The following is a 26,001-nucleotide window of genomic DNA, read 5'->3' as shown; positions in this document are numbered from 1 at the left end:
TCCTGCTACTTTGTAATATATTGGCAAATTGCAGATGGTATTGCCAGCTAATGTCGGGACTGCGCAGCTCTTGTCAATGTCACTCACCATTACATCATAATACTGGGCCACTGAAGCAACAGAATGTATGATAACATGAAGAGCAGCAGAACAGGTTTATTTTAATTTGAGATCCAGAGTTTATGAGAATAATGATTTTAAGTCTATTCATGGAGATTGCAAGCATCTGAGGAAGTCTGAGAAATGAAATAGAGCAATGTAGTCTATTATAGTACAAACACGAAAAGTCTCGTGAACTTTTTAGGACTGAAATAAAGCTAAATGAAATAAAGAAACTGATAATTGGGGGGGACTTGTAGTGAGCAAGGTTTCCCTTACAGAAATTGCCTGCGTCATTAGACATCAAGTTGAAGCCTCCCCATCAAGGCGCAATCTCTTTGAACATTTTTCTTGCTCTGGAGCGCTGGAGTTCATCACCCTGCTGCTCTCTCTGGCCTCCACAGAACACCTCTTGTATGGCTTAAAACCTGTTCTGTTTGTCTTCAGCTTCCCTTGTTCATGACTAAATGTGAGCAGCCCATCTTTGGGATTGTCCTCTTCTCGTAATTTGATTTTTTCTACGCCTTGATTACTGGAGCAAGATTCCCATGTATTGCTGTTGAGGTCCAATTGTGACGTATTATTGCTTTCCTCGGCATTTTGCCTATACCCCTCAACAATGCCATTCATTTCTTGGTTCTTACCAGCAAAATTTAGTGGTGGAGAAAAGCTCTGGGGCAAAACCTCTCTAGAAAAAAGTGCTTGAAATGCCAGCCGCCCCTGGAAGTTAAATTACACAACATAAGTTAACAAATAAATAAATTCTATGATTCGGTTAGGTAATCATGAGAGAGAGAGAGAGAGAGATGCAATTACCCCCTCGGAAACCTCCTTCCAGGAGTCATATATGTTGCCAATGATTCGATTGCGGCGACTACTAGGTTCACTGGTAGGACGACTTACATCAGGCTCGTTGGCTTCTTCTTTTTCTTTATCAACTTTTTCCAAAGCATCAGTCTCAATATCGCTGCCTGAAGGTGTGTTAGAACCACAAGATGAGCGATCCACCTGTTTCTTGCTCTTCCCCTTGCTTGTGTCATTTTGCTCACTTAAGTCAGGGACATCCTTCTCGTTATTGTCGGCTGCCACTCCGATATCCATTTTTTCACTAATAACGTTACCAGAATCAGACGAAGATGTTGCTGAGGATTTGGATGCTGAATGTTGTGGCTTTAAAGCTACAGACAATTCCTGGTTAGGTTGCTGAACTTGTGATCCAGGAGTTTGAAAATTGTTCTCTTCCTTTTCTTCATTAGCAGGTGGAGTTTGGCCAAAATTAGCTAATGGAGCAGTCGCTGAAGCAGGAGGAAAAGAATAGCCACCATGTAGTGGAGCACACAATGGCAGCAGTCCATGTGCTGCCCACCAAGCAGTAGCAGCTGCTACTGTAGCAGCAGCAATTGCTGCCACACTAGGAGCCGAGTTCAATGGACGAGGTGGGAAGCCTCCATTGGAGCCTGCAGGAGAATTGGCTGAATTTTCTAAATTTGGACAGGGCCAAAATGAAGCTGCAAAACTTGCTGCAGCATGTGCAGCTGGATTCTGAACAAGAGCAGAAACAATCATGCTTGAAAAAGTTGAGGACATCTGCAGAAACGAATAATTTTCCTGACTGTTAGGAAACGGACTAAATGGAGGATGGGAATTTGGAAACATGTGGTGATTAGTGGATTTTGAAGTGCTAGTTTGGCTTTCTACAGCAGCTGAAACAGTAGGATTGCTAAAAAATGCATGCTGGCCCGGGATCCCCATTGGATGAAATGCAGGTTCTTGATATGATACATCTGAAGAAAAACCCTGACTGCATGACGCCAGGTTTCCATCAAGAATCTGAACAGGAGCATGTCTGGGAAATGTTTTAGCTGCATTTGTTTCATTTTCTGGCATAGACCAACACTATCAGATTCTTATTTAAGCATCAGCAATGATCCCTATGTTGGTTGAGTTGAAATCAAAATCTCACCTGAGTCATTCTGAATCATCTCCACAACATCAGATTTATCGGGCTCGTGACTTGTGTTATGTCCGTCAGCAACATTAAGATCTCTTGTTTCATTGTCAGCTAGGGGTTTCCTTATCGGCACAAACTCCTTGAAGTTGGATATCTTTCTAGCTGTTCCCATGGCTGTGGCAGATAATTCATTAGAAGATGCTCCCAAGGCAGATGGTGCTTTTCGGAAAAGTGTAAATGCTTCAGTGCACTTGTCACCACCACTGATTTCTTTCGGGCTTGATTCTCCATCATCACCACCAGGTTCCTGAAGATAAACAATTACTTACTGTATTAAGCAAAACATATGAACAAAGGGCAGCCTAGCGTATCAAGACCGGAAAGTATAGGATAGACCATACCTCAGGAAATTGCTCTTTTTCTAAATCTACAACTTCTTCTGTAGGATGTATAGAACCTGGTATTTGCTTCCCATCCTTTGCTCTTACCTGTGTGTTAGGGGAGCTGATAGCACCAGTCTTGCGAGGATAAGGATTGCTTGGTTTCCTTTTAGGGCGTGGAGGAGGAATTTCTATATCAATTGCTTGCCCTATTGGAACACCTTTAACAAGAGCCTCCTTTTCCAACTGAAAGCATTAAAACACAACATTTCAGATAAAGAACAAATCAAATTATCAATTAAACTTCATAAGGCAATGCAGAAAATTCCAACTCCAGAGTATCCTTCTAAGCAAAAGTATCACAAATATCACATATGTTTCATAATTTTCCGAATTTGCCATGTTTTCAGGTATAGATATTTCACAAAATACAAACCATTTTCGAAACAAAGGCATTCATCTTAGTAAACTCTAAGGCATTGTGTAATATTTACAGTCCAAAGTACCCACTAAGGAATAGTTAATGTCTCAAATCTGTTCCAAGTTGACTAAAAAATATATGCCTTTTTCAAATTATTTTATAAAACAGAGACATTATTTTGGGACTGAAAATCAAAATTGAAATATTTTCTATCGTAAGAACTTACACCTTGATAAATACAAGGATGCAAGTTTCTAAGAAGCGCCTTTCATAAAAGCTTCAAAGCAAAAAAAAAAAAAAAAAGAATTAACTAATATTGAAAATGAAAGCCAGATTTGCCTTTGCACCAAGCAAATGTTGCATGCAGATATATTCCAGATATGCAGTTATGTTAAATAACCTACTGAAGTTTGAGACACTAAAGTTGACCTGAATTTAATGAGTCAAATCACTGTAAGAGTGTAAGGCCATATCTGATCTTGGCAAAGATGGCGCCATACAGATACTAGAATGGAACTACACTGCTTTCAATACGAAATTTGGAATCCCTTATCAGTGGCCCTGGCCATTGAATATTTTTTCAGACACTCAAGACTCAATGGCTCCAACGGACAAATCATGTCAAACAATATGATGATGCCTAGGACAGAAGTCACCGAACTACAATAGACTGCCGAGACTGGCTGTGGGTGAGATGCATGTTGCATTCTTGCATTTTAGTATACCTACCAAACTCTAGATGATACAAGTTTTTTATCCACCTGAGGCATTTCTGAGTATTATCTAGCTGACTTTAGGACATTCTGCATATTTTTCCTTATCCTTTTCTTTTTCTCTGTAAGCCTAATTTAACAAGTTAGTTCTTCATGATCTTCTAAACTATGACTATTAACTCACAGCTTAGGAGCTATAATGCAATCTAATTCAAATAGGGTTCCATATCGGCTTATTAATAATATTCACACTGATTGTAAGTTTTGTAACAAAAAAAAAAACAAATTTCTCCTGAGATTCCTAACTCTTACATTCATTCCAGTGTGGTATCTAATGCGAAATATCAGGGATGAGCATCAAAAAAATAATGACAATTTTCTGTAGGAATTGTGTGGGGAACAGAAGGTGAACACAATATGAAAAGGTAAACATGAAGCTTGTCTTTTTTGTTTGAGCTATACCAAAATGAAAAAAGGGGACTGGTTTGTCCAAGCAATAAGAGCCCGGCCAAACCAGCCCCCTTCATGACTTGTAGTGGGAAACTGTTGATCCCTATGCAGAAGACCGTTTTGCTAAAAACCAACAGGTATAAACCATGTCAAACTTATGATTAAAAACAACACAAATAGTCCCCTAGTTCAAACTGATAACCTTCAACCTAAACAAAATAAGGCATAAGCATATAAAGCCTTGACAAAGTAAGACACAAGCATACAGGGAGGTGCTGCATCATGCAAACAACACATCAGAATATACTGCAACCAATAAGAATAACATATCTGTCCTGTATTCTTTCTCCAAGGATATCATGCAAAGCAACTCTTATAAATAGCTCAATCTCAAAATTACCTTTGACAAAACAATAAATTGAAAGAAATATAAAGGGGAATAAAGGAAGTTAAGAAACCACCAAAATTTGAGGGAAACAAGAATATGTCAAAATCAAACACCCATATGGCATACCTTACAGCTGTTACTACGAGAATTATTCATATATACCATCAACATATCCAGCATAATTCACAATTAAGCAAGAAACTAGGAAAATCTATTGTGTTTTGGCAAGAAGAATTTTATACCCCTTCCCCCTCTCAAAATTTCAATGTCAGACATCCTTTATGGAAAAAATATATCAAATAAGTGCAAATTCATTTAACCTTTATAGCTTGAGTGGTTAAGAGAACAAAAGGAGTACTCATGAAGTCATGATAGATTATACGAAGTATGTAATTTTGTAAGCTTATATCCCATTGATAAGCAAGTAGAGGACTCAGTAATTGCAATACAGTTTGCATGACCTCCAGACTGACTTTTGACATTTTGGAATGGATCAAGGAACCTCAATTTGATCTGGCATCATCTCAAACTATGACAACCAATATTTAGTCACACAAAGAATCCAACTTTGAATCACATACATAGACTACACCACTGATTTCCTATCCATTTAGCCAAAGACCCCATAAAATTTCCCAATGCATAAAAATGGCTCAGATCTCATCACCTACAGCTTGCAACAAGGCACAAGTAGTCAACAGATTTAGATATGTTTTTTTTGGTGCAAATAGATTTAGATATGTGATTTCACCATAACTGTATCTTATCTACAGCCCAAAAAATCAGTTTCATGCCAATCTAAACAGAGCTTCATCATTCCTTATAGATGAACAAATTTTATATTTATCAACAGGCTCATTGAAGCCACTCTCCATTCAAAATACAGAGGAAGGAATCAAAACAGAAACAAAATATTGTTGGTTATCGCCTATTATCAAAGCAATATAGGAAGACACCATCTACAAAAAAAAAAAAAAAAAAAAAAAAAAAAAAAAAAAAAAAGGAAAAAAAACACATATACCTGGCAAGACTATAGACTATTTGGAAAATATTGCTTAAAGCAATATAAATTAAATCTTGGCTTCATAAGGTTCCTAATGAATGAATCAATCAAAGCCTTAATCCCAAAATGAGGACAAAAATCTATAATGACATCAGTGCCTCATTGGCCAACCCCTTTCCTCATAAGGGCAGAATTGCTCCAACAGATGTTCCAGACAAATTATCTAGCTTCTAAAATGTCAATAACCTGTTTCCAAGTCTTTGAGAATCATTTCAAGACCACAATTTTCTAGCAATAATTACCATCAAATGCTAGTAGCCTCTAAGATGGTGTGACATGTTAACAAACAACATTAAACATAATAAGTTCTATTCTAGAACCACTTTCAAACTTCCATAAAAATATAAAAAGGTTAAGCCTCTAGATAGACCATTCCCAAACTCATAAGCTCTCATCAAATCATTAGACTATTTCCTATATATCTTGAGCTCTCTAGCAATTGGAGGTGCTAATGTTTCGTCGACTAAATATCTCAATTTCCTTCTAATCACCCTTGAATAATCTTAAGTTCGTGAAAGAAACCCCAAAAATGAAAATGAGGAAGTAGCAAATGTAGATATAGAATTCCGGAAAACAAAAAGGATCATGTGCAGGGAGAAGAGTAACTCACCAAAGAATATTCTTCAACTCATTTTTGGAAGAAAAGGAATCATGATTTTGGCCCCTGTTTTCTCCTTTTTTTTTTTCTGGGAAGAACATAAGTACTTTCCAAGAACACAACATTCTACACATTAGTTTTATTTACAGTTCACTGGCTACATAAGTTTGGAAAAAAAAGGGCTGCCCCTCTTCCATTACCGTGTTATAGGTCCCCCTCATCACCAGCCTAAGTTGAGTGTACTGAGTGGAGAACTTTTACTTTATAACAGGATAGATGGTGCCTACACACTTTATTCTAGCACCAATCCCCAGTCCAAACCATAGAGTGAACTTTAGTAAAGGTATATTAGGGAGGTAATAGGTCATAACATCTGGGTCTTCTTGAGGACCAACCATCTGCAACTCTGTCCCCTATTTGTAAAGACACCCTACTAGGTGGTGTCTAAGCTGTTATGCCCACCATTACAAGATTCAGAGCTCATTTAGATAAAAGAACAGGGAGCATATTATCCAATCACCACGGTTTATTCTCATAAAAAGGTATCTCAGAATACTCTTGTAACTATTATTCCCTCAATTCATAATGATTGTCCTATAATAAGAATAACTATATGGTGAGATGCATAAATGCTTCATGAAATAATTACAGTCAATAAAATATACCAAAATGGATGGTAGGGCAATCACTGGGAAACGTGGTATTGAAACCTTCTAGATTATATAAAACTATGTTGCTGACTCATAGGGATCACACACAGGTAAATACCCCCAAATGCCAGTTTTAGGTTTCAACATTGCAAGATATGCACTTAAGTAGAATGATACCAGTCACCAAAAACATCATAATACTTAAGATAAGCCTATGACACTCACATAATAACATTTTTCTTAAAAAAAGAATCCAATGGAGCCAAAAGACTTGTTCTTTGGCTTTAATTTAAATGCCTTGATCTAAGTTTATACCAAATTTGATCCTTTCAATTACAACTCAAACCCAAAAAAAGTACACAGAATCTTAGGTAGAGTAGAAGACGAAGCATTAACTAGAATATCCATCGGATCAGTGCGCTACATTTCTCTCTTAGAAATTGATAGTTGAGAGTGGAAGCTACCTTTATGAGTCTCTTAATAAGCGAAAGGCTAATAAAAAGGACAGCTTAGCACAAATCCTCTACTGTTTTGGAGCTCATTTGGACTCAGAGTTATTACTTCTGCACTGCAACCAAAACCATATTAAAGAGAAATATTCAGCTCATGGAAATTTGTAATCTTCCTCTTACAATTGTTTTGATTGGCAATGAGAACCCTTAGCTACTCTTGCTTCTTCTCTTTACATTGACCTTTCCTCTTTTTGAATTTACTTTCTTTATAGGTGCTTTAAGGTTGGCACATTGACAATAGCCGATAAGGCTCTATCCATTTCAAGAGGTCATGCCATCAGACTTGCCAACAAAATGAAAAACAAAGAGGGGGAAAAAAATTGGTACACTATAAAAGTCTCAATCTCAAAATATACATCAATAACATCATTGTGAGTATTGTGACAACGCAATGACATAGTGTGCAAAGATAAAATCCTTCACGCCATTAGCATAATATGGCACGTCCTCAAGAGCGTTCAAGAAACGATAAGTGACTTTGTGAAATTCTAGATAGAGTTGTAGTCAAAAAAGATGGTTATTTCAGCATTTGGCAATCTGACAATGGTTGCCTTAGGTCTTTTATTTATATGCATAGTTTTCAATATTATGAGTTAATGAACAAAAAGATTTCCCCTTTGAAGTTACTAGTCAGAGACAGGCCAGTATGGACAAAATTGTAAAGATCAATCCATTTGGTTCTTCTCCAATGCATCCTCATACGAGCAGGTGAGATCACAATGAAAGAGATGGAGTGCTTGAGATCAGTAGAATTATAAAACTATGAAATCAACTGCAAGCACCCAGGAGGAGGTGGACAATAGCCATTTAGCCAAAGCAAGAACCCCCGGATTTTGAAAGATATCTTGGAGAAAAGGTTAAGCGAGGACTCATTGACCTTTTGCTTTTTGGGTGTGATGAACAATGCTTTTGCATTGCGGTGGATGCTACCTACCAAGAGGATGCTTTTAAAAGTTACTAACCCATAAATTTCCTAATATTCAGGACCAAGGGGGAGGCTGTTGTTGCAATTGATTTCACGAAGAAGACAAATTGTTTAACCTAAAACTTTCATATCATATCGAAAGAATCGATCAGCATTTTAGCCTCTTCATGGGGGTACCAATGTACCATATCACCAAGACATGGAGCAATTTGAAAAGTCTAAAATGAGTGCAGCATAGTGATAATGAAAAAATCCATACATGTGGGCATGTGGTACGAGGTTATGGAGGACTTTGATGGGCTCATGAACACATAGAACTAGGGAGAATAACTTCATGTCAAAAATAACCTTTGATGGGCTTGAAAATGTCTATGTAAGGGTAAGGCCACAAGCCTCAAAAGTAACCTTTGATGGGCTTGAAAATGTCTATGTAAGGGTAAGGCTACAAGCCTCCAATGATTTGGGCAAAGCCCCTCAGATTGACACATAGCAATAGGTTGATAAAATTTGGTGGCTAGAAATCAGCCATCAACGAGAAATTTCTTTTGACTACCTTTGACGATCAAGAGAGTGAGTAATTGCATTTTTGGGTGCAAAGAGAGTTTGCTTATACACCCTTTGTTTTTTGACCTTCTGATTTGGTTGTTGTGTATTATGATTCCATCTGTAAAATTATTCTTTATACTGATCATGGATTTAAAAGTTCTCTTGCCAATACGTGATGGAAATAATAGTTTTTATGGAAGTCCCCCTCCCTCCCACAAACAATATCTAGAGTGATTTCAGGCTCCGTAATCTCTAGCATGCTCAACATGACACAGTAATTGACATTATCAGGCACAACATTGGAAGAATGATTTTTTCAGATACTAGCAAAAGAAGATAAAACTTTAACCAAAGCATGAGACGAAAGATACCGATGGACCTTTGAAAAGAACTTCTGTGCATGACTTCTTATCTGGACAGCGGTCTTTGTCCCAATATGTTCTGCACAACACCAAACAGAAAAAGGAAGAGAGAAGAGAAGGAGCAGCTCTTCAAGTAAGATATAATATATATAAAACAAATAGCACTATGAGCCCGTTTGGTGAGACAAAGAACAGAACTGAATGAATATGGGGGCAAATTGGTCACAATTCCACTGTTTGGCAAACACTAAATCAGAAATTTGTAAAACGTTTTAATGGCGCAACTAAATCGAAGGCATTAATTTATGTAGAGCATATGTCTTCAATATTTGCAACCCTCTCATACATCTCGTATCTTCCCCTATTCTACCCCAGTCAATATCTTGAATATTGAAGAATGGAAGAAGGAACAGAATATTGCCAGTTTGATTTAGCAGAATGGTAAACAAAAAGGTTTTGGTGTGAGCCAAACAGCAGAAATGACGAATTAATTCCAATTCAATTCTATTCAAATACTATACTCAAAATCCTCATTTGTGAGCATGCCAAGCGGACTGATATGCTCTTTGGTAATAACAAACAATTAAATGATTCAACTTAGATATCATACTCTGCCACCAGCTCACACTTTATTTGGTTTTATATTGAATGATACTCATTTACTATTAATAAGTAACATTATCACTCACTTGGTAATTCAGTAAATGTCCTATCAAAAGACTAATCTCATAGATATAGAAACTCAACGATAAATGAAAAGGTTTAAAGCAAAGTAAAACCTTCAATCCGCTGCCAAGCTCGACCATAGAGTTTCAAGGCCTCGAGAAACCTATTGTGCTCTTCTTCTGTCCATCGCTCGCGTTGCTTGGTGATTGTGTAAGGTTTTCGAGTCTGTAACATCAAAATATATGCATTAATTAGCAAGTATAAAATTTTTTCCACTCCAGACCATAAAACACTCCCTCTGATCCAAAATATAAGTCAATAATCTGAATTTCATTGGAACCAAAGCACAAATAAATCAAGGCAATTTCTTTAAACATAAATTATAAGGCGATTTAGCCGAAACAAATTGACAAAAATATAATTCGATTCACCCAAAAGGCCAAAATTTTAACCCAAAATATAAGTCAATTTTGCCAATTACTTATGATCTAATTATTAAAGAATTTAGCCAAACTTTATTTATTCATTATACAAGTAATTTTTTTTCACCTGGTCGAATATTCGATTAACACGAAATAATTTATCCAACTTATAACTCAATTAAGCCAAGAAAATTTATTCACAGTTTAAGCCAAACTAATCAATCTAAAACAAGTCAATTTAGCCAATCTCTTTTGATCCAAAATAATAAGTCCTTTCTGTCTCAGTTCATACTTCACAATATCAATACGCGTTAAAAGCCATACTATAAAATTAATACAATCACTACTCCAATACAGTCTAAACAAAAATTGAGCTCTTAAATAACTGTAAAAAGAGTTGAGCTAGTAAAATAAGTAAAAGCAAGAAAATATAGAAATACTAGGGGCAAAACAAAAGCACCTTAACGATCGGCTCTTCGCCGGAAGAATAATTGTCCATTAAACGGACACGAAGAGCAGCAAGCTGCTTCAGATCCTCTCAAAAAACAGGCAAATGATACTAAATAGCTTCGTCGTCTTCTTCTCATCTAGTCATCTTTCCCCAAAACCCATAATAGTAGTAACAGTAGTAGCAGTAGTATTACTAGAGCTCAATTCTACTGCACAAACACAAACAATTTCCAAACAACAACAACAACAAACATATTCAAACATAATCCGCCATTTCCCAAACCAAATTCAATCACAACATCATCATATCATATAGTATAGTAGTATATATATAATTTATAACTAATTCTCACAAATTAACAAGAAATAAAATAAATTTATAAAAAATAAAAACCAGACTTCCCTCCTTTTCCCCCATTTTCTCTTCTTATTAGTTTTTATTTTCCTTACAATCACAAATTCACAAAATCCTCACCGAAACAATCGTGTCCTCGCAAATCTGCAACAATCCAAAATTTCCAAAAAAAAAAAAAAAAAAATTCAATACAATTTTCCAGATTCAAAATCATAATTCAACCAAAAAAAAAACCTAAAATTAAAAGTTACCTTAAGAAGACACAATAGCAGATGTTATCTGCTCATGATCAACAACAACAACAAAGTTCACCCCATTGATTTCAGTAAAAACAATAACAAAATTGATCAAAATTTCAACTCCAGAAATTTCTAGAAACCAAATTATAGCTCCAAAAAAATGGCGGAAATAGAAAGAAGTGAGCTAAGTTAGGTATGAGAGAGAAAATAAGTTACAGTGAGTGAAACAAAAATACAGAGAAAAATGAAGAAGGAAGAAGAAAGAAGAAGATGATGATGAGCAAAGGAGGCTGAATTTATTTTTTCTTTTTCTTTTTCTTTAATTTTTGTTGGTTTTTTTGTATTTATTAATTATTAAAATTTCCAAGTTGGAGAGAGAAGGATGCCAAATAGAAGGAAGAGAAACCAGGAGTTTGTGAGAGGAAATATGAGCCACGAATAATACTTGTGGATTTGAATGAATTTCCATTTAATAATTAAAAGAAAAAGGAAAAAGAAAATGGAAATAGGTGATGAAGGGCGTAGGATGATGCCAAGTGGCAGTGAATTAGTGGATGATGTAGAGACCTACCGCTGCACTTTTTGGTGTATTTTAATTGAATTTAAAAAAAAAAAAGGAAAAAGTGAAAAAAAGAGGGATAAAATGAGTGCCACAAACTCGGAGAAGAGCGAGTTGAGGTGAGTCAGAGTTAGAAGGAAAAAGCGAGTTACACGAAGGCAGTGGGGCCTACAAATGGGGCTGGTGTGGCGCATGTGGTAAGAAATAGTTGATGGAAAAAGCACACCCTTGGATTCTCCCAACGTGGCAAAAGTGTTTGCTACGTGGCGTCTGTATATGAGATCTTGCCATTTGGGGGAATTTGGTTGCTCATTTTCTAGACTCTGGGATTCAAAGATGGGTTCGACTACTTTGGGGTTTTTCTTTGGTCGACGTTTTACCTTACATGCCTTCTTCCTCGAATTTACTTCACTCCTTCACAGTTCACACCATCTACCCCCCCCCCCCCCCACCCCACCCTCCAATCCCCCCACCCCACCCTCCAATTTTAGTCTCTTCGTTTCATAATAATTGAAGTTGTTATTCTTCATACATTGACTATCAATATGTACAGAGTATGGTTAAATACTTAACTAAAATTATAAAAAAGTTCATGGTTAAATTTTTTATATTAACATCTAAGGGTCTGTTCACTGCAGATTATTTTCAGTTCAGTTTTTTAATTTCTTTTTCTCATAAAATATTCAGCTCAGTTCAGTCAACCAGAACAGGCCCTAAATATGTACTACATGTTTAACAAAATTTATATGAGAAAAATTTGTATGATTAAATTAAAAATTAATGAAAACTATAGTCAATCTTAATACGAGTATATAAGTAGTGGTGAATTTTATTTTATTTTTTTAATTGTGTCAATTGCTATGGAACATACATATGAGTAAGTAAAAATTTTTATTTATTTTTTTTATGTAGAAATTTTTAAAAATTATCGTTTTTTAATGCAAACCCCTTGAATTGTTTGTATAATAATTCTTTCATATTTATTTTATTTTTTCAGTATCATTTCTTTTTTTTTCTCACTTTCTATACTGACAGATAAACTGTAAGACACTATTTATTCTTTATAATGTTTATTTCAATAATAAACTCTACATACATAATACTTTCATAAATTCAATTCAATCATCAAAATGTTCACATAGGCCAAGTTGCATTTAAAACACATAACATGACATAACTAAGGGTCTGTTCTCATACAATTATTTTCAGTTCAGTTTAGTTCAGCTCCTAATTTCCTTTTCTTAGAAAATATTCATTTCAATTCAGCTCTAATAAGTTCAGTTCATCTCTGTTCAGTTAATGAGAACACGCCCCAAGTTTAATTATGATTCTATTAAGATACCTCGTTTTTGTGATACTAAGGCTCACTATAGAAAAGTATAACTATTCAAAAATTGCAATTGTGTAACACTATTATAAACATCTAACGCAACATATGTGTGAATAACTTAATTGAAACCTAGGTTGCCTATTAGCTAGTGATTGTACCATTAATTTCTTGACAAACACTACTAAAGCTGATTTTTGAGAAATACCTATTTATATGTCTATTATAGTTCCAAACCAATTCATTTTAGTTAATGACCCTCATAAAGCACCCTCTCACCCAGTTTAATTTTGGAATTATTTTTCAAAACTAAACAAAATAATTTGTTATTTTAGATAAAATTTTGACTTATTCGAATTGTGGAAGAAGCGTTTGCAAAAGACCTCATGATACCCCCCAAGAAGTCATTCAAGTGGTTGATCTCAACCATCAATTTGTCCATTTACAAACACACCTCACCATGAGCTTCTATATGAGTAATGTGACTGACTAGTGGGTGTATGTGGTTTCAATTTACTCTCAGGATAAAATACTCAACTCTTTTTTGTCAAAAAAGTTGTCACTTTTTATAGCTTAGTACTTTGAATTTTGTTTGGTCTAGTGGGAATCAGACTCAAGATAATTACTATAGTAATTTGAAGAAAAAAATTTTGTGGTAAAATTGAAAAACTCACCTAGTAAAAAATAATGTAAGGTTATTATCTTCAAAAACTAATTAAAACACCTGTAAAAAATAAAAATAAAAATTAAACAAGCCAAATTACAAGGTGCATAATTTTCAATACATTGTTTGTTTATGACATCACACGTGCTTTGGCTTTATCATTTTCGATTGAGTTTATAAAATGCACATCACTCATTATCTAGGTTAATATTGTGCCAATATTTTTTGCTAACCACTCAAAAATGTTTCACAATGACAAGCTAACTTCAACATAGTTGTTCTAGAAATTTGTAAATTTAATCCTTATTAATACCGACCAAGCTAATTAACTAGTGGATGTCACCCATCTATATTCTTAAACTTCAATAAGTGGGTAGTCAAAATATTTATTTTTATTTTTTATTTTTTATTTTTTTTTTTTAAAAAAAAAACAAAAAAAGAAAACTAGTGGATGACAGAAAATCTTGACTTTCCTAAACTTCTTTTTGACAACTTTCTAGTACAATGTTTGCTTTTGGAAAAAGGTTTCATGCAAGCATTTAATTAGGCCATCCATAAACAATATACAGTTGAAGTCCAAGTCCAAGGCAATTGACTTTAAAGCCCAACAAACTTTCAACCATATGAGATGGGCCTTGGTTAGCCGGGCTTCATTTAGATTGACCCACAATATATTTTGCAAAGCTAGTAATGCTACAATGATATCAAGTGAAACAACTTGTAAAATTGTAAGAGACCAAGTGCTCATTTGTAGGGTCGTTCAAAATTCGGATTAAAAAGAAATTCAATTCAATTTCAACCGGATTTTAAATAGAATTGGATTGAATTTTTTTATTGAAAATTCGAATTTACGGGTCAAATCGGATTGACCTTGTTTGGATCCAAATAACCGAAATATGAAACCGTTCCTTTATAAATAAGGATTGTTAATTTTAATCATGTTAAACTATGTTTATAAGTATATTAATATTTATCATGTAAATCTATATTTTAATCATGTACAACTGTACTTCCAAAAATTGAATTTATATAATTGCATTTTTATTTTTATAATCGTATTAGGCTAAAATAATTTGCAACGTATTTTAATTCGGATCCAAGCAACCAAATTATATTTCGGATTGGATTTGGTGAGGAATTCAGATCGGTTTGACTTGGATTTAATTGAAAACTGAAATTTATTTCGAATCTGATTAGATTTAGGCTAAGTTCAAACCAAAAACCAAATAGACACCCCTACTCATTTGGTTGATGAAATAAATATTCCAAATTGTGGATATTGTGGAAAGTAGGGCAATAATTAGTTGCACATGAAGAATACCAGAATATGTTGCATCTCCAGTCTGACCTACAATGATATGTTATACAATGTACATACAAGAAATATTTTCGTGATACAATAATTTTGGATAAAGTCTTATCAGAGAACATGAGTGAGTTTGATTTAGGTTTTATCCATTAATTAGTTAGTTGCAGTTACGCTGCAAATACCAAAATTATTGGCCAACATTAGACAATTAAGCAATTAAACATACTACTCCGTACAAGGATACAACGGTACTACACTACTACCTAATTAATCTACACACTCCTTTGCTTGGCTGAGAAAGAGGAAGAAGATAACTTTGGACTCAAATCTCTCAACTACATAGCATTTAGTTTATTCCATGGGATTTTATGATAAATTGGCATTTATACTTATAAACAACTCAATATACCGTTTGCTACAGTTAACTTTATTTTAAGTACGTGTTAGCTAGCATAATGTTTTTAGTTACCAATCAAGTTACTCCGTAGTGCTTACTGCTTAGCACTGTATAATATAGATGGCGAAAAATTAGACAACAATAATAATAGATATATACTACGTACAAGGATATACATATATATTTTAAATTATACAGAATAAATCGTATATGAATTATTAAACTTATTATGTTATAAATGTTTTCTTACAATAGTTGTACATATTTGATTAATTAAAAAAAAGATGCAATAATTGACGGATCACATCATATCACAAAAAATCTCCAATCGAAAGTGCGAGTATAAGAAAGCGCATGTGAACATTGTTGATTGTATATCAAGTTTATCCTATATACATTACTTAAGTTATAAGACCCACTAACAGAGTTAGCGAATCTCTGCACAATAAAAATGGGTGGCAATAATTGGTCTACTTCTCTGGCTGAAGATGAAGAAAGTGAAGAAGAAAACTTTGGATATGCATTGCAAATTGTTGATTCAATGGCATTTCCTATGGTAATATACTTATATAATTATATACTTGTGACTATATTCGACTTCTTTTTGTCACGGAAGAACAATTAGAGACATAAAAGTACGTGTACAACAAATGTACTACGTATTTATATTATGTCGTTCTTTTTTTGTTACCAGGTAATGAATGCAATCATTGAGCTTAGTGCTGTCAAATTTCAAACCGAAACCGTTTAACTGCCCAAAACCGACCGACCCAAATGAGAACCGAACCAATTAAAAACCGAATTTTTTGAAACCGAAAACCGACCCGAACCGTATTTTAGTAAACCCGAAACCGAATCGACCCAAGTAATGGTAAACCGTTTAAGAACCGAACCCGTTAACAAACCGAACCGAATATAAACCGAACTGAATGAAAACCGAACCGAAAAAGAACCGAACCGTATCTAAACCGAAACCGGTTCCAACCCGAAACCGTTTAAACTGGCAAAAAAACCACTTACACCGAACCGTTAGCAAACTGCTACCCGTTTGCACCGAACCATTTAAAAACCGAACTGATTGTAAACCGAACTGGTTATAAACCGAACCGTTTATGAAACAAACTGCAAATTTCCATTTCACAAGAAGTCAAGAACTCATCAAATCATGATTATGATTGGCGTAGTATATAAATGATTAAATAAGAAGCATATAATAACCTAATTGTATAACAATAATACATTAATACACTAACTCTTATAATCTACTTCGTAATAAACTAGTAAAATCAGTATGACTAAACTTGAAACAAAACATAATATGTATTTATAAAATCAATGAGAATGTGTTTATAATATGTTGCATAAATATGAAATGATTCGCGACTTGCCGACTTTATATAAAATTTGTGAACGCAAAAGGTTAGCAAGTACTATCAAATTTCAAACCAAAGCCATTTAACTGCCCGAATCCAAACAACTCGATAAACAATTTATTTTTTGAAACCGAAAACCGACCCAACCGTAATTTAGTAAACTTGAAATGGAACCGATATGAATAACGTTAAAGTGGTTAAACCATCGAAGAACCGAACCAGTTATAAATTGAACCAAAAAAAAACCGAACCAGTTAAAAACTGAACCGAAAAAGATCCGAACCAGTTATAAATTGAACCAAAAAAGAACCGAACTGTTTCTAACCCGAAACCGTTTCCAACCCGAAACTGTTTGAACCGGGATAAAAACCGTTTACACCGCACCGTTAACAAACCGCAACCCGCCTGCACCGAACCGTTTACTACCCGCACTGTTTACAACCCGAACCGAATTAAAACCGCTTAAGAATAAACCGAAACCGAATCGAACCGATAACTATTTAAACCGAACCAAAACCGACCCGCAAGACAATTAAACCGATTCCAAACCGACCCGATTAACTACCGAACCGATTTCAAACCGAACCGAAACCGAACTGTCAAACCGTTTTGACAGTGCTAATTGAGCTTGAGCTAGATGTTCTAGGGATAATTGCAAGGGCAGGTCCGGGCTGCCAGCTAATGTCATCGGAAATCGCGGCGAGCCTACCGGGAGTTCAAGACCCTATAGTAGCTGCATCCATGTTGGAGAGGATGCTGTGGCTGTTGGCAACCTACAATGTTGTTAGTTGCACGGTAGTCGAGGCTAAAGATGGTGGTGTTAAGAAGAAGTTTGGGTTAGCACCAGTGGCTAAGTACTTTGTTCCGGACCATGATGGTGTTTCATTGGCTCCTCTAATGAGTTTGAGTCAGGATAAGGTCTTTTGTGATTCCTGGTGAGTTCTATCTTCATTCTTCTAGATTTTTTCCTTTGGAAATATGTCATAAAGTTTTTTTTTCCCTTTTTTTTTTTGTTTTTTTTTTTTTTTTTGTTTTATCACTTTTCTGAAAAATTTACTGTAACTCAATCATGCCATCATGGGTTGGTTGTCTTACTACGTATGGAGTATTATTGCTGAGTACTACTAGTAACTTAGAGTCTGTTTTCGATTGACTGAGCTGAACTGAACTGAATATTTTATGAGAGAAGAAAATTAAGAACTGAAAATAATTTAAAGAGAACAGGCCCTTAGTTTACTGTTTACATAATAATCATCATTTGCTTATTACTTCATATTAGCATTAGTTATTAAAAAACCAAAGGTAGTGTTCATGTTAGTATGAAATATTTTAGTTAAATATAAATATTAGAGATACAATAGCAAATTAGCAATAATAATAACAATCATGAAAATAAGAAGAAAAGAAAATTCAATGTTACTAAAATATAGACTGTATACTAACGTAATCAACAGAATTATCTCTATAGTTACATGTCGCATCCACAACAAAAAATTTCCCACCAAAAACTTTTTTTTTCCTCCTTTTTTTTCCTTATAAAATAACATGATTAAAAAGTTATTGAATTAAAACTTACAATGATATATAAAAATATTTAAAATTATTTATCTAACAAGAAAAACTAAGGGTAGACATTAAATTAATTTAAATTTTTTTAAAAATGTTATACTATAAGTCATTTCATTTGAATTAAGTTCATTTTAATTGACTTTTAATATTTACAAGTATTATAATTATACAAAAACTAGTCAAATACATAGTACTATAATGACAACTAAACTAAGTGTCAAAAGGAGTAACACACTAAGGGCCTGTTCACATTTACTTAATTTCAGTTCAGTTCAGTTCAGCTCCAATCAGTTCAGTTCAGTTCAGTTCCAATCCGTTCAGTTCAGTTCAGCTCTTAATTTCCCTCTCACATAAAATATTCATTTCAGCTCAATTCAGTTCAGTTCAGTTCAGTTTCAATCAGTTCAGTTCAGTTCAGTTCAGCTCCAATCAGTTCAGTTCAGTTCAGTTCAGCTCAGTTTAGTAAATATGAACAGGCCCTAAGTCACTAACACACCAGTACATTGTTTTGGGTCCAGCCCATAAAGATAAGATTCCGAATTCTAGCCCACAACATTATTGCATTTTCTAGGCCCAACAAATCAAACCTCTTAAGTCTTTACAATTCCCTACAAATTTAAATGTTAGCAATTAGCATAGATGTTAGCATCTATCTGTAGAATTTTTACTCATTAAATGGAAATGGATGTACTTACATACTTATACGGACTCTACTTAGTTTTTTTTTTTTGAGGGAAACTCTACTTTGTTGATGGAGCATTGATGTCAAAATAAATCAAGTAAAAATAATTCATTTGATTTATAAACAAACAGAAAATACAAATAACCCTTAACTTGTCAAGCAAAAAAGTCTATAGAAGAAATATAATTCAGGTTTTCAAAGATTTTGAGACAAGCTAAATTCAAAGTCTTCAAACTTTAACCTAGGGGAATGTTGACGGAATATTTCCAAAACTCCTAATCAGTCACCTAATTTCTTGGCCAAGTTTGAATCGTTTTGCTCTTCTTTGCAAGATTAACATAATCTAGACACGCACCTCCTTTATTTATGCATTATAGAAATTCATACAAGTTGGTGGGAGAACTCACCTTGTAACTTTGAGGTTACAAATTCAAACCCCACCAACTACATTTACTTATTGGGAGTAGAAGAATTCTCTTCCCTCCCACATCCTACTCTCCAGTGTTGACTTGCGGAGAGTATAAGACAATAAGACATAACCCCAAATATGCAATTGTTCCCGAAGAAAAAAAAAAATTGAGTAAAAGTTGTCAAATTTCAACTCTTTCTTTAATTTAGACTCCTAATAGAAAACGCTGCCCACGTTTTAATTGGCTCAAAGCCACCTAATGACCTAATACAGTATCACACTATCACCATATAAAAGTGGGCATTGTGTCCTCTTAAGTCTTAAGTAGTTACTCATCATATTGGTTGGTGATTTGGTGTATATATAGTTGGTCAAACTTTACTTATAATAAATGACACTGTCACATAACAACGAACATGTACACTTACTCCGTATAAGTGTATAACTTAAACTCCTGTACCGTGTTATTAATAGAAGAAAAATTTATCTATAAGATACTTATATGTTCAATTTTTTTTGTGAAGGACCTTACTTGTTTAAGTGATGAAAAAGGGTTTTATAAGTCACTTTTTTTTTTAATGAGAGGACCTTGACGTCGGAATATGATTGTTGACTTCACTTTTTCGACGTTAACCACACACGCGATGTTTAAAAATTTATCCTTTCCTTTGTTTTTCCCCATGTTTTCACTTTCTCTCTCTTTCTATCCCCAAATACTCTCTCAAAATTTTTAACTTATGGAGAACATTTTTAGACTCGAAAAGATTAACATTGAGAAGCTTCCCATGATTGTGAAGGGACCCCAGAATACCATTTGGTGGTCAAAACCATCTAATAATTCACCTTGGCTCAAACTTTGCATCCAGCGTAATATCTACTACTAGCCTCTAGGTGTATAAGATGATTAAGATCTCAACCATCCAATGAAAAAGCTCTTCTTTTTTTTTTTTTTTTTTTTTTTCTCTCTCTCTCTCTCTACACCATATGTACAAAATTACTTAAATTAAAATTTTTAGCTTAAGCTCGATCATTAAGAATTTTAAGACACTAAGGAAAAATTAAATAAATCATAGAATTATAGTACTTGTGCTGTTGTGCATAATTATTTTTCATAGTTGATTCATCATCTTTAAAAATATATAGTGCGCTACGTTTGTTCAATTCCTTTAATAATTCAAAGTGGCCGGCCCCGTTAGCTCACCAACCCCATCCAAAATGCTCATTGTCATTGGACTTAAACTAATGTTAACTCAATTATTAATGCCTTTAACACAAGAGTGTCAAAACTATTTTTAAAATATAAATACCAGGCAAAAATCATACGTACAATTAGCACTATTAATATATAATTCTATATATATGCCTATTTGGACATGTACCAATTATTTTTTTGACTCAATTTATTCAAGCAATGTAGATATGATCAGTTTTAATACGATATACGTGCCAAACTTAAACTAACACAATATATGGTGCTACTTAGTTAACATTATAAAGATAGAACAAACAACAAACTAATTGATACATATAGTACGGATAATGCGTATGCCTATTAGCAAATAATGAAATAAGTTATTGCTCTTATATACGAAGTATTAAGGAGAGTTCAAAAATACTTGACACATTATTGGCACAAAACTATTATTAGAGCTCAAAATAATACTCCGTATAAGGTATGGACCAAACTATTAATTAGACACGAGTAATTAGTAATGCCAATTCAAATTCAAAGCATCTCAACAAATTTGTCAACAAAAAAGAGGAAATAACATGGGAGGTTCGTTCAAAGGATCAAGCCTTAATAATGGCTGGTTGGCACAAAGGGGTTGGTGGAAAAGAAGATAGACGCATTTCTGTACTATCACTACTAGTCATCATAGCATTGTTATTAAAATAGTCATCAATATTTGACCTTTTTTTATTTATTTTGACAACGAAAAGAATACAATGGTAGTAGGTAAAACTTACTTTTCTAAATTTCATATTGTTAAGATCATATGATATCATATATTCATGCTATCCATAAAACAAAATGATATGATGTGTGTCACGTATTTGTACCTAGTGACCCTAGTGGCCTTGACTTAGTCGGCTATGCTTTTACCAACTTTTGATTACTATAACCCTTTAACAATATTTATTATTTGTAGTATGTGATATTCCAACTATTATATAAGCAACCTTTCCTTCCTTTGTTACATGATCAAACTACTACATACGTAAAACATAGAAATCCTAGTACTAAACACAAAATTTGTAACAAGAAAAAAAAAAACATGGCCCCTACAAAAGCTATCGAACTTGACATCCAAAACCAAAAGCCATTGAGTTTTGATGAAGAAGAGGAAGCAAATTATGCATATGGAGTTCAAATTGCTAATTCTTGTGCCCTTCCTATGGTCCTCAATGCTGCTATTGAGATCGGGGTGCTTCAAATCATTAGTAATAAAGCAGGTCTCGATGGGCTCTTGCCCGTGGAGATAGCTACTCAGGTTCAAGCTAAGAACCCTGAGGCTCCCGCCATGTTGGATAGGATGCTTAGGCTATTGTCCACCTATTCTATAGTTGGTTGTACCACGGTCACCACTGCTGATGGTGGTGTTGAAAGACGTTACAAGCCTACGTCTATGACTAAGGTCTATGTTCCTGATGAAGATGGTGTGTCATTGGCTCCTAATTTGAAGTTGTTTACTGATAAGGTTTTTCTTGAAAGCTGGTTACTTGGTTAGTTTTCATTACCCTTCTTTCTTTTTCAATAAGTAACATTAAGATTTTTTTAAAAAATATGAAAATATATGGTTCTAATATTTTCGTGTTTTTCCCTTGTAAAATTCCTTGCATATATGTCGCATGATTATGACTTTATGAGGGGCCAAAATTCCTAGCAGAAGTTATCTTAATAAGGAGCCAAATAAGGAGCCAAAAAAAAAAAATAATAATAAAATAACTATGTAGTAACGAATTAACCATATAACCTATTTTCAAAATATAATAGATTGTATTCATCTACTGTATAATAACTTCTAAATATAACCATTTCCAAAGTAGCTAAACTTTCTTCTTTTGTTCAATTCTTTCTGTTTGATATATTATATGAGATTAAACAGTTAAAGTATAACAATAACAAAAAAAACGGATGGAATAATAATCATTGAGTAATTGTTATGATACATGTACTTTTGCTAAAAAGCTTTTTTTTTTTTTTTTTTTTTTTTTTTTTTTTTTTTTTTTAAGGGGTTGCTATAAAAGCAAAAAGCATTTTGACCCTTTATATTTAACATTTAAATATTGTGTTTTAGACCTCTATTTATTGTTTAGGGACCATTCTTACAATTCTTACAAATACTATACAATGATAAATTAATAATATCAACTTATCAAGTTTACCTAACTAATGTTGCCTATTTAAAATAATACGAACTCAGAACTTAAGGGAATCATGACCTACCCATGACCCTTAATTTCCTCTTCCTTAGCTTAAATGTCTCCCCATTCATTTTTTGTCTTCTTTGTAATAGAATTATAAACTTTAAAATATCTTTTATACAAAGCAATCACGCCAACTAATGTCATTATAAAAACAAATACTCCATACTTAATAATACAAAAGGCAACAACGTTCCTACTTTTTTTTGAGGGCAACAACGTTCCTACTTATCTATATCTTTTAACAATCAAGGCCTAATCTTTGTAAATTGTTATGTAATTTCCTTTATATGTATATTAATTTTTTCACTCTAAAAATCCTCTATATCCCATTAATAAAAATATGTACAATAAGTATTATTATCATGACAATAATGTAAAGGAAGACCTATAATAATTGAATTGACTTAGTTATTATATTATTTGAATTGGCCACTATTTTAGATTTTTTTTTTCCTACTTTACCTTCAATCCGAAAATGAAATTAGAAGAGGGAAATGCTTTACGCAACGTGATTGCTCAAGATCAACCACTCAATATATTTCCCTAAAAAAAAAAAAAAAAAAAAAAAAAAACCACTCAATATATAAAAGTTAGTTTGGACCATCCATCATAATTCTTATAATCTTATCCCTATTACGTTTGTCTTTTACGCATTGTACTATATAGTTATATACATAAATCTTTTTTATTTAACCTTTTAGAGGTGCAACGAAAATTACACTCTACATTAGATATTGGTCTGACATCGGTTAGTTGTTCACCAACCTAATCCGTACAATATTTTATCAACTCACAATTGGACGAATTGGTCATTATTAAACATTTTTTGAAAATTTTATTTAACAAAAGATGGATCGTGCATATACATAACAGATATTGGAATTTTGTTACATCTAAGTTTGGACGATGAAAACATATACTATATACTATATACTATATAGTTACATCATGCTTATCGTATATTAGGGTGTGTAGTGTATATATGTAGTATTAATTATATGACATGTGGCAATGTTCATGTGATGTGTAGGAAAAGTTTGGACATAGTATATCTTTCCGAATGTATAATAGAATTTACGAAACAACATAGATGTAGGGCATGTTCACATTTACTTAATTTCAGTTCAGTTCAGCTTCAATCAGTTCAGTTCAGTTCAGTTCCAATCAGTTCAGTTCAGTTCAGTTCCAGTCAGTTCAGTTCAGTTCAGTTCAGCTCTTAATTTTTCTCTCACATAAAATATTCATTTCAGCTCAATTCAGTTCAGTTCAGTTCCAATCAGTTCAGTTCAGTTAAGTTCAGTTCCAATCAGTTCAGTTCAGCTCAATTCAGTAAATATGAACAGGCCCGTAATTTATGCTTCATTTTCCATAAAAATGTATCATCTTGATTAACATGGATGTATACAAGCAATAATGGCTAATAAACAGATGAAATTTCACGTATTTTAGGAGCAAACTTAAAGATGCAGTGTTGGAAGGAGAGATACCATTCAACATGGTGCATGGGATGCATGCATTTGAGTATCCAGGTGTGGATGCAAGGTTCAATGAAGTCTTTAACAAGGCAATGGCTCAGTCAATTATTTTTGTGAAGAAGATCTTCAAGAAGTACAAAGGTTTGGAGAACTCCAATGTCCACAAACTCGTCGACGTTGGTGGAGGTCTTGGCCACTCTGTTGCTTTCATAACATCTCAATACCCTTCCATTGAAGGCATCAACTTTGATTTGCCTCATGTCATCAAAGATGCCCCTCCATGCCCTGGTATGACCATGCCTAATCACTATTAGCTATTTTCTTACTATTTTTGTACTCTCAAGAGTCTCAACTTTCAACAACTCAAATTTATATATGGTTATTTGTATATTTTATAGGTGTTGAGCATGTTGGTGGAGATATGTTTGAAAGTGTTCCCGAAGGAGATGCAATCTTTCTTAAGGTAAGTGAATCACATCTACATCACTGTCTTTGCTCAGCTTAACTATGGGTCAACAATTTATTTTAGTCAACATATGTACTAGTAATCTAGTATGTATGTAGTTAATTAGTTTGATTAGTGAAATCATCTTTAAGCTATAAAAATAATTCTAGTTCTATAAAAGTCGGGTAACAATACAAGGTCATCATATGTAGACCCTAAAAAAACAATAACAATAACAATATATATATATATATATATATATATATATATATATATATATATATATATATATATATGAAGGAACTGGTGACGTTAGTTAATGTGTTTTTGCTTGTGTAGTGGATCCTTCATGATTGGAGCGATGAACATTGCTTGATATTGTTGAAGAACTGCTACAAGGCCTTGCCAAAGGATGGGAAGGTGATCGTCGTGGAGGCAATAGTCACGGATGAGCCAGAGACGACGACTTTTGCACGAGCCATTAGCCAAGTGGACTTGTTGATGATGACACAAAATCCAGGAGGAAAAGAGAGGAGCAAGAGGGAATTTGAGGCCCTAGCCAAAGGAGCTGGATTTACAGGCATCAACTTCCATTGTTCAGTTCATGGCTTTTGGGTTATGGAATTCTACAAGTGATTTTGTGAATCTACAACGTGAACATTTTTATTACGTGGGATATTAATTAATATGTAACATTCGTTGACATTATTGTTCTTGTTTCATCAACTAGCTGAAATGTCAGAATAATTAAGTGCATTTGTATTTTTATTTACCTAAGAAATCATTTAATACTTTTGTGTTTCTTGAGAAACCTTACAAGAGTTCATTTGTATCTTGATCTTAATATAAGCATAACTTTCATCATAATTTATTCAGTTACTTATTTACTTGATTATGTTATTTAAAACCCCATATATATACATAAATATATAAAGTGGTAATTTTATAAAACCATTTTTCGTATTTTGATGGAATAATCTAAATCAATTCTATGTTAGCTTTAATCACTTCATCCCCAGCCTTCTTCATCCAATATAATTAAGACGGACCGACTTTTATATGAAGTCTATACAAAAACGTAGTGATTGTAACAAATGTTGAAAGTCGCTTTCAACTAATGCTGCTTTTTTTCTTGGTCAAATATATAAGCCTGAAATTGTCCTTATATTGTTG

General features: G+C 33.7%; 2 protein-coding genes across 4 annotated transcripts; one reads left to right on the top strand and one right to left on the bottom strand.

Annotated features, from left to right (window-relative positions):
* Positions 1-179: 179 nt before the first annotated feature.
* On the bottom strand, positions 180-11,535 carry LOC145615242 (protein LATE ELONGATED HYPOCOTYL-like). Of its 2 annotated transcripts, none has more exons than XM_081670309.1 (9): positions 11,203-11,535; positions 11,072-11,095; positions 10,607-10,805; positions 9,838-9,949; positions 9,076-9,137; positions 2,452-2,676; positions 2,063-2,357; positions 916-1,979; positions 180-819 (listed from the first exon to the last, which is right to left on the bottom strand). In XM_081670309.1, exons 3-9 carry the CDS (start codon positions 10,643-10,645, stop codon positions 403-405), a joined length of 2,214 nt encoding a protein of 737 aa, XP_081526435.1. In that variant the 5' UTR covers positions 10,646-10,805; positions 11,072-11,095; positions 11,203-11,535; the 3' UTR covers positions 180-402. The 2 variants fall into 2 exon arrangements, with proteins under 2 accessions (XP_081526435.1, XP_081526436.1); XM_081670310.1 differs by having other exon boundaries at positions 10,607-10,802.
* A 4,290-nt stretch (positions 11,536-15,825) lies between these two features.
* LOC145614144 (O-methyltransferase 16-like) lies at positions 15,826-25,720 on the top strand. Of its 2 annotated transcripts, XM_081669145.1 has the most exons (6): positions 15,826-16,002; positions 16,141-16,163; positions 17,455-17,754; positions 24,358-24,671; positions 24,782-24,846; positions 25,168-25,720. In XM_081669145.1, exons 1-6 carry the CDS (start codon positions 15,898-15,900, stop codon positions 25,462-25,464), a joined length of 1,104 nt encoding a protein of 367 aa, XP_081525271.1. In that variant the 5' UTR covers positions 15,826-15,897; the 3' UTR covers positions 25,465-25,720. The 2 variants fall into 2 exon arrangements, with proteins under 2 accessions (XP_081525271.1, XP_081525270.1); XM_081669144.1 differs by lacking the exons at positions 15,826-16,002; positions 16,141-16,163; positions 17,455-17,754 and adding an exon at positions 21,713-22,195.
* The last annotated feature ends 281 nt before the right edge of the window (positions 25,721-26,001 follow it).

This window comes from Chenopodium album, chromosome 25 (genome assembly GCF_948465745.1).
Source record: "Chenopodium album chromosome 25, dcCheAlbu1.1, whole genome shotgun sequence".
NCBI classification, from domain to species: Eukaryota; Viridiplantae; Streptophyta; class Magnoliopsida; order Caryophyllales; family Amaranthaceae; genus Chenopodium; species Chenopodium album.
Note: the sequence above shows the minus strand (reverse complement) of the source record. Positions and strands in the feature narration are given on the sequence as shown.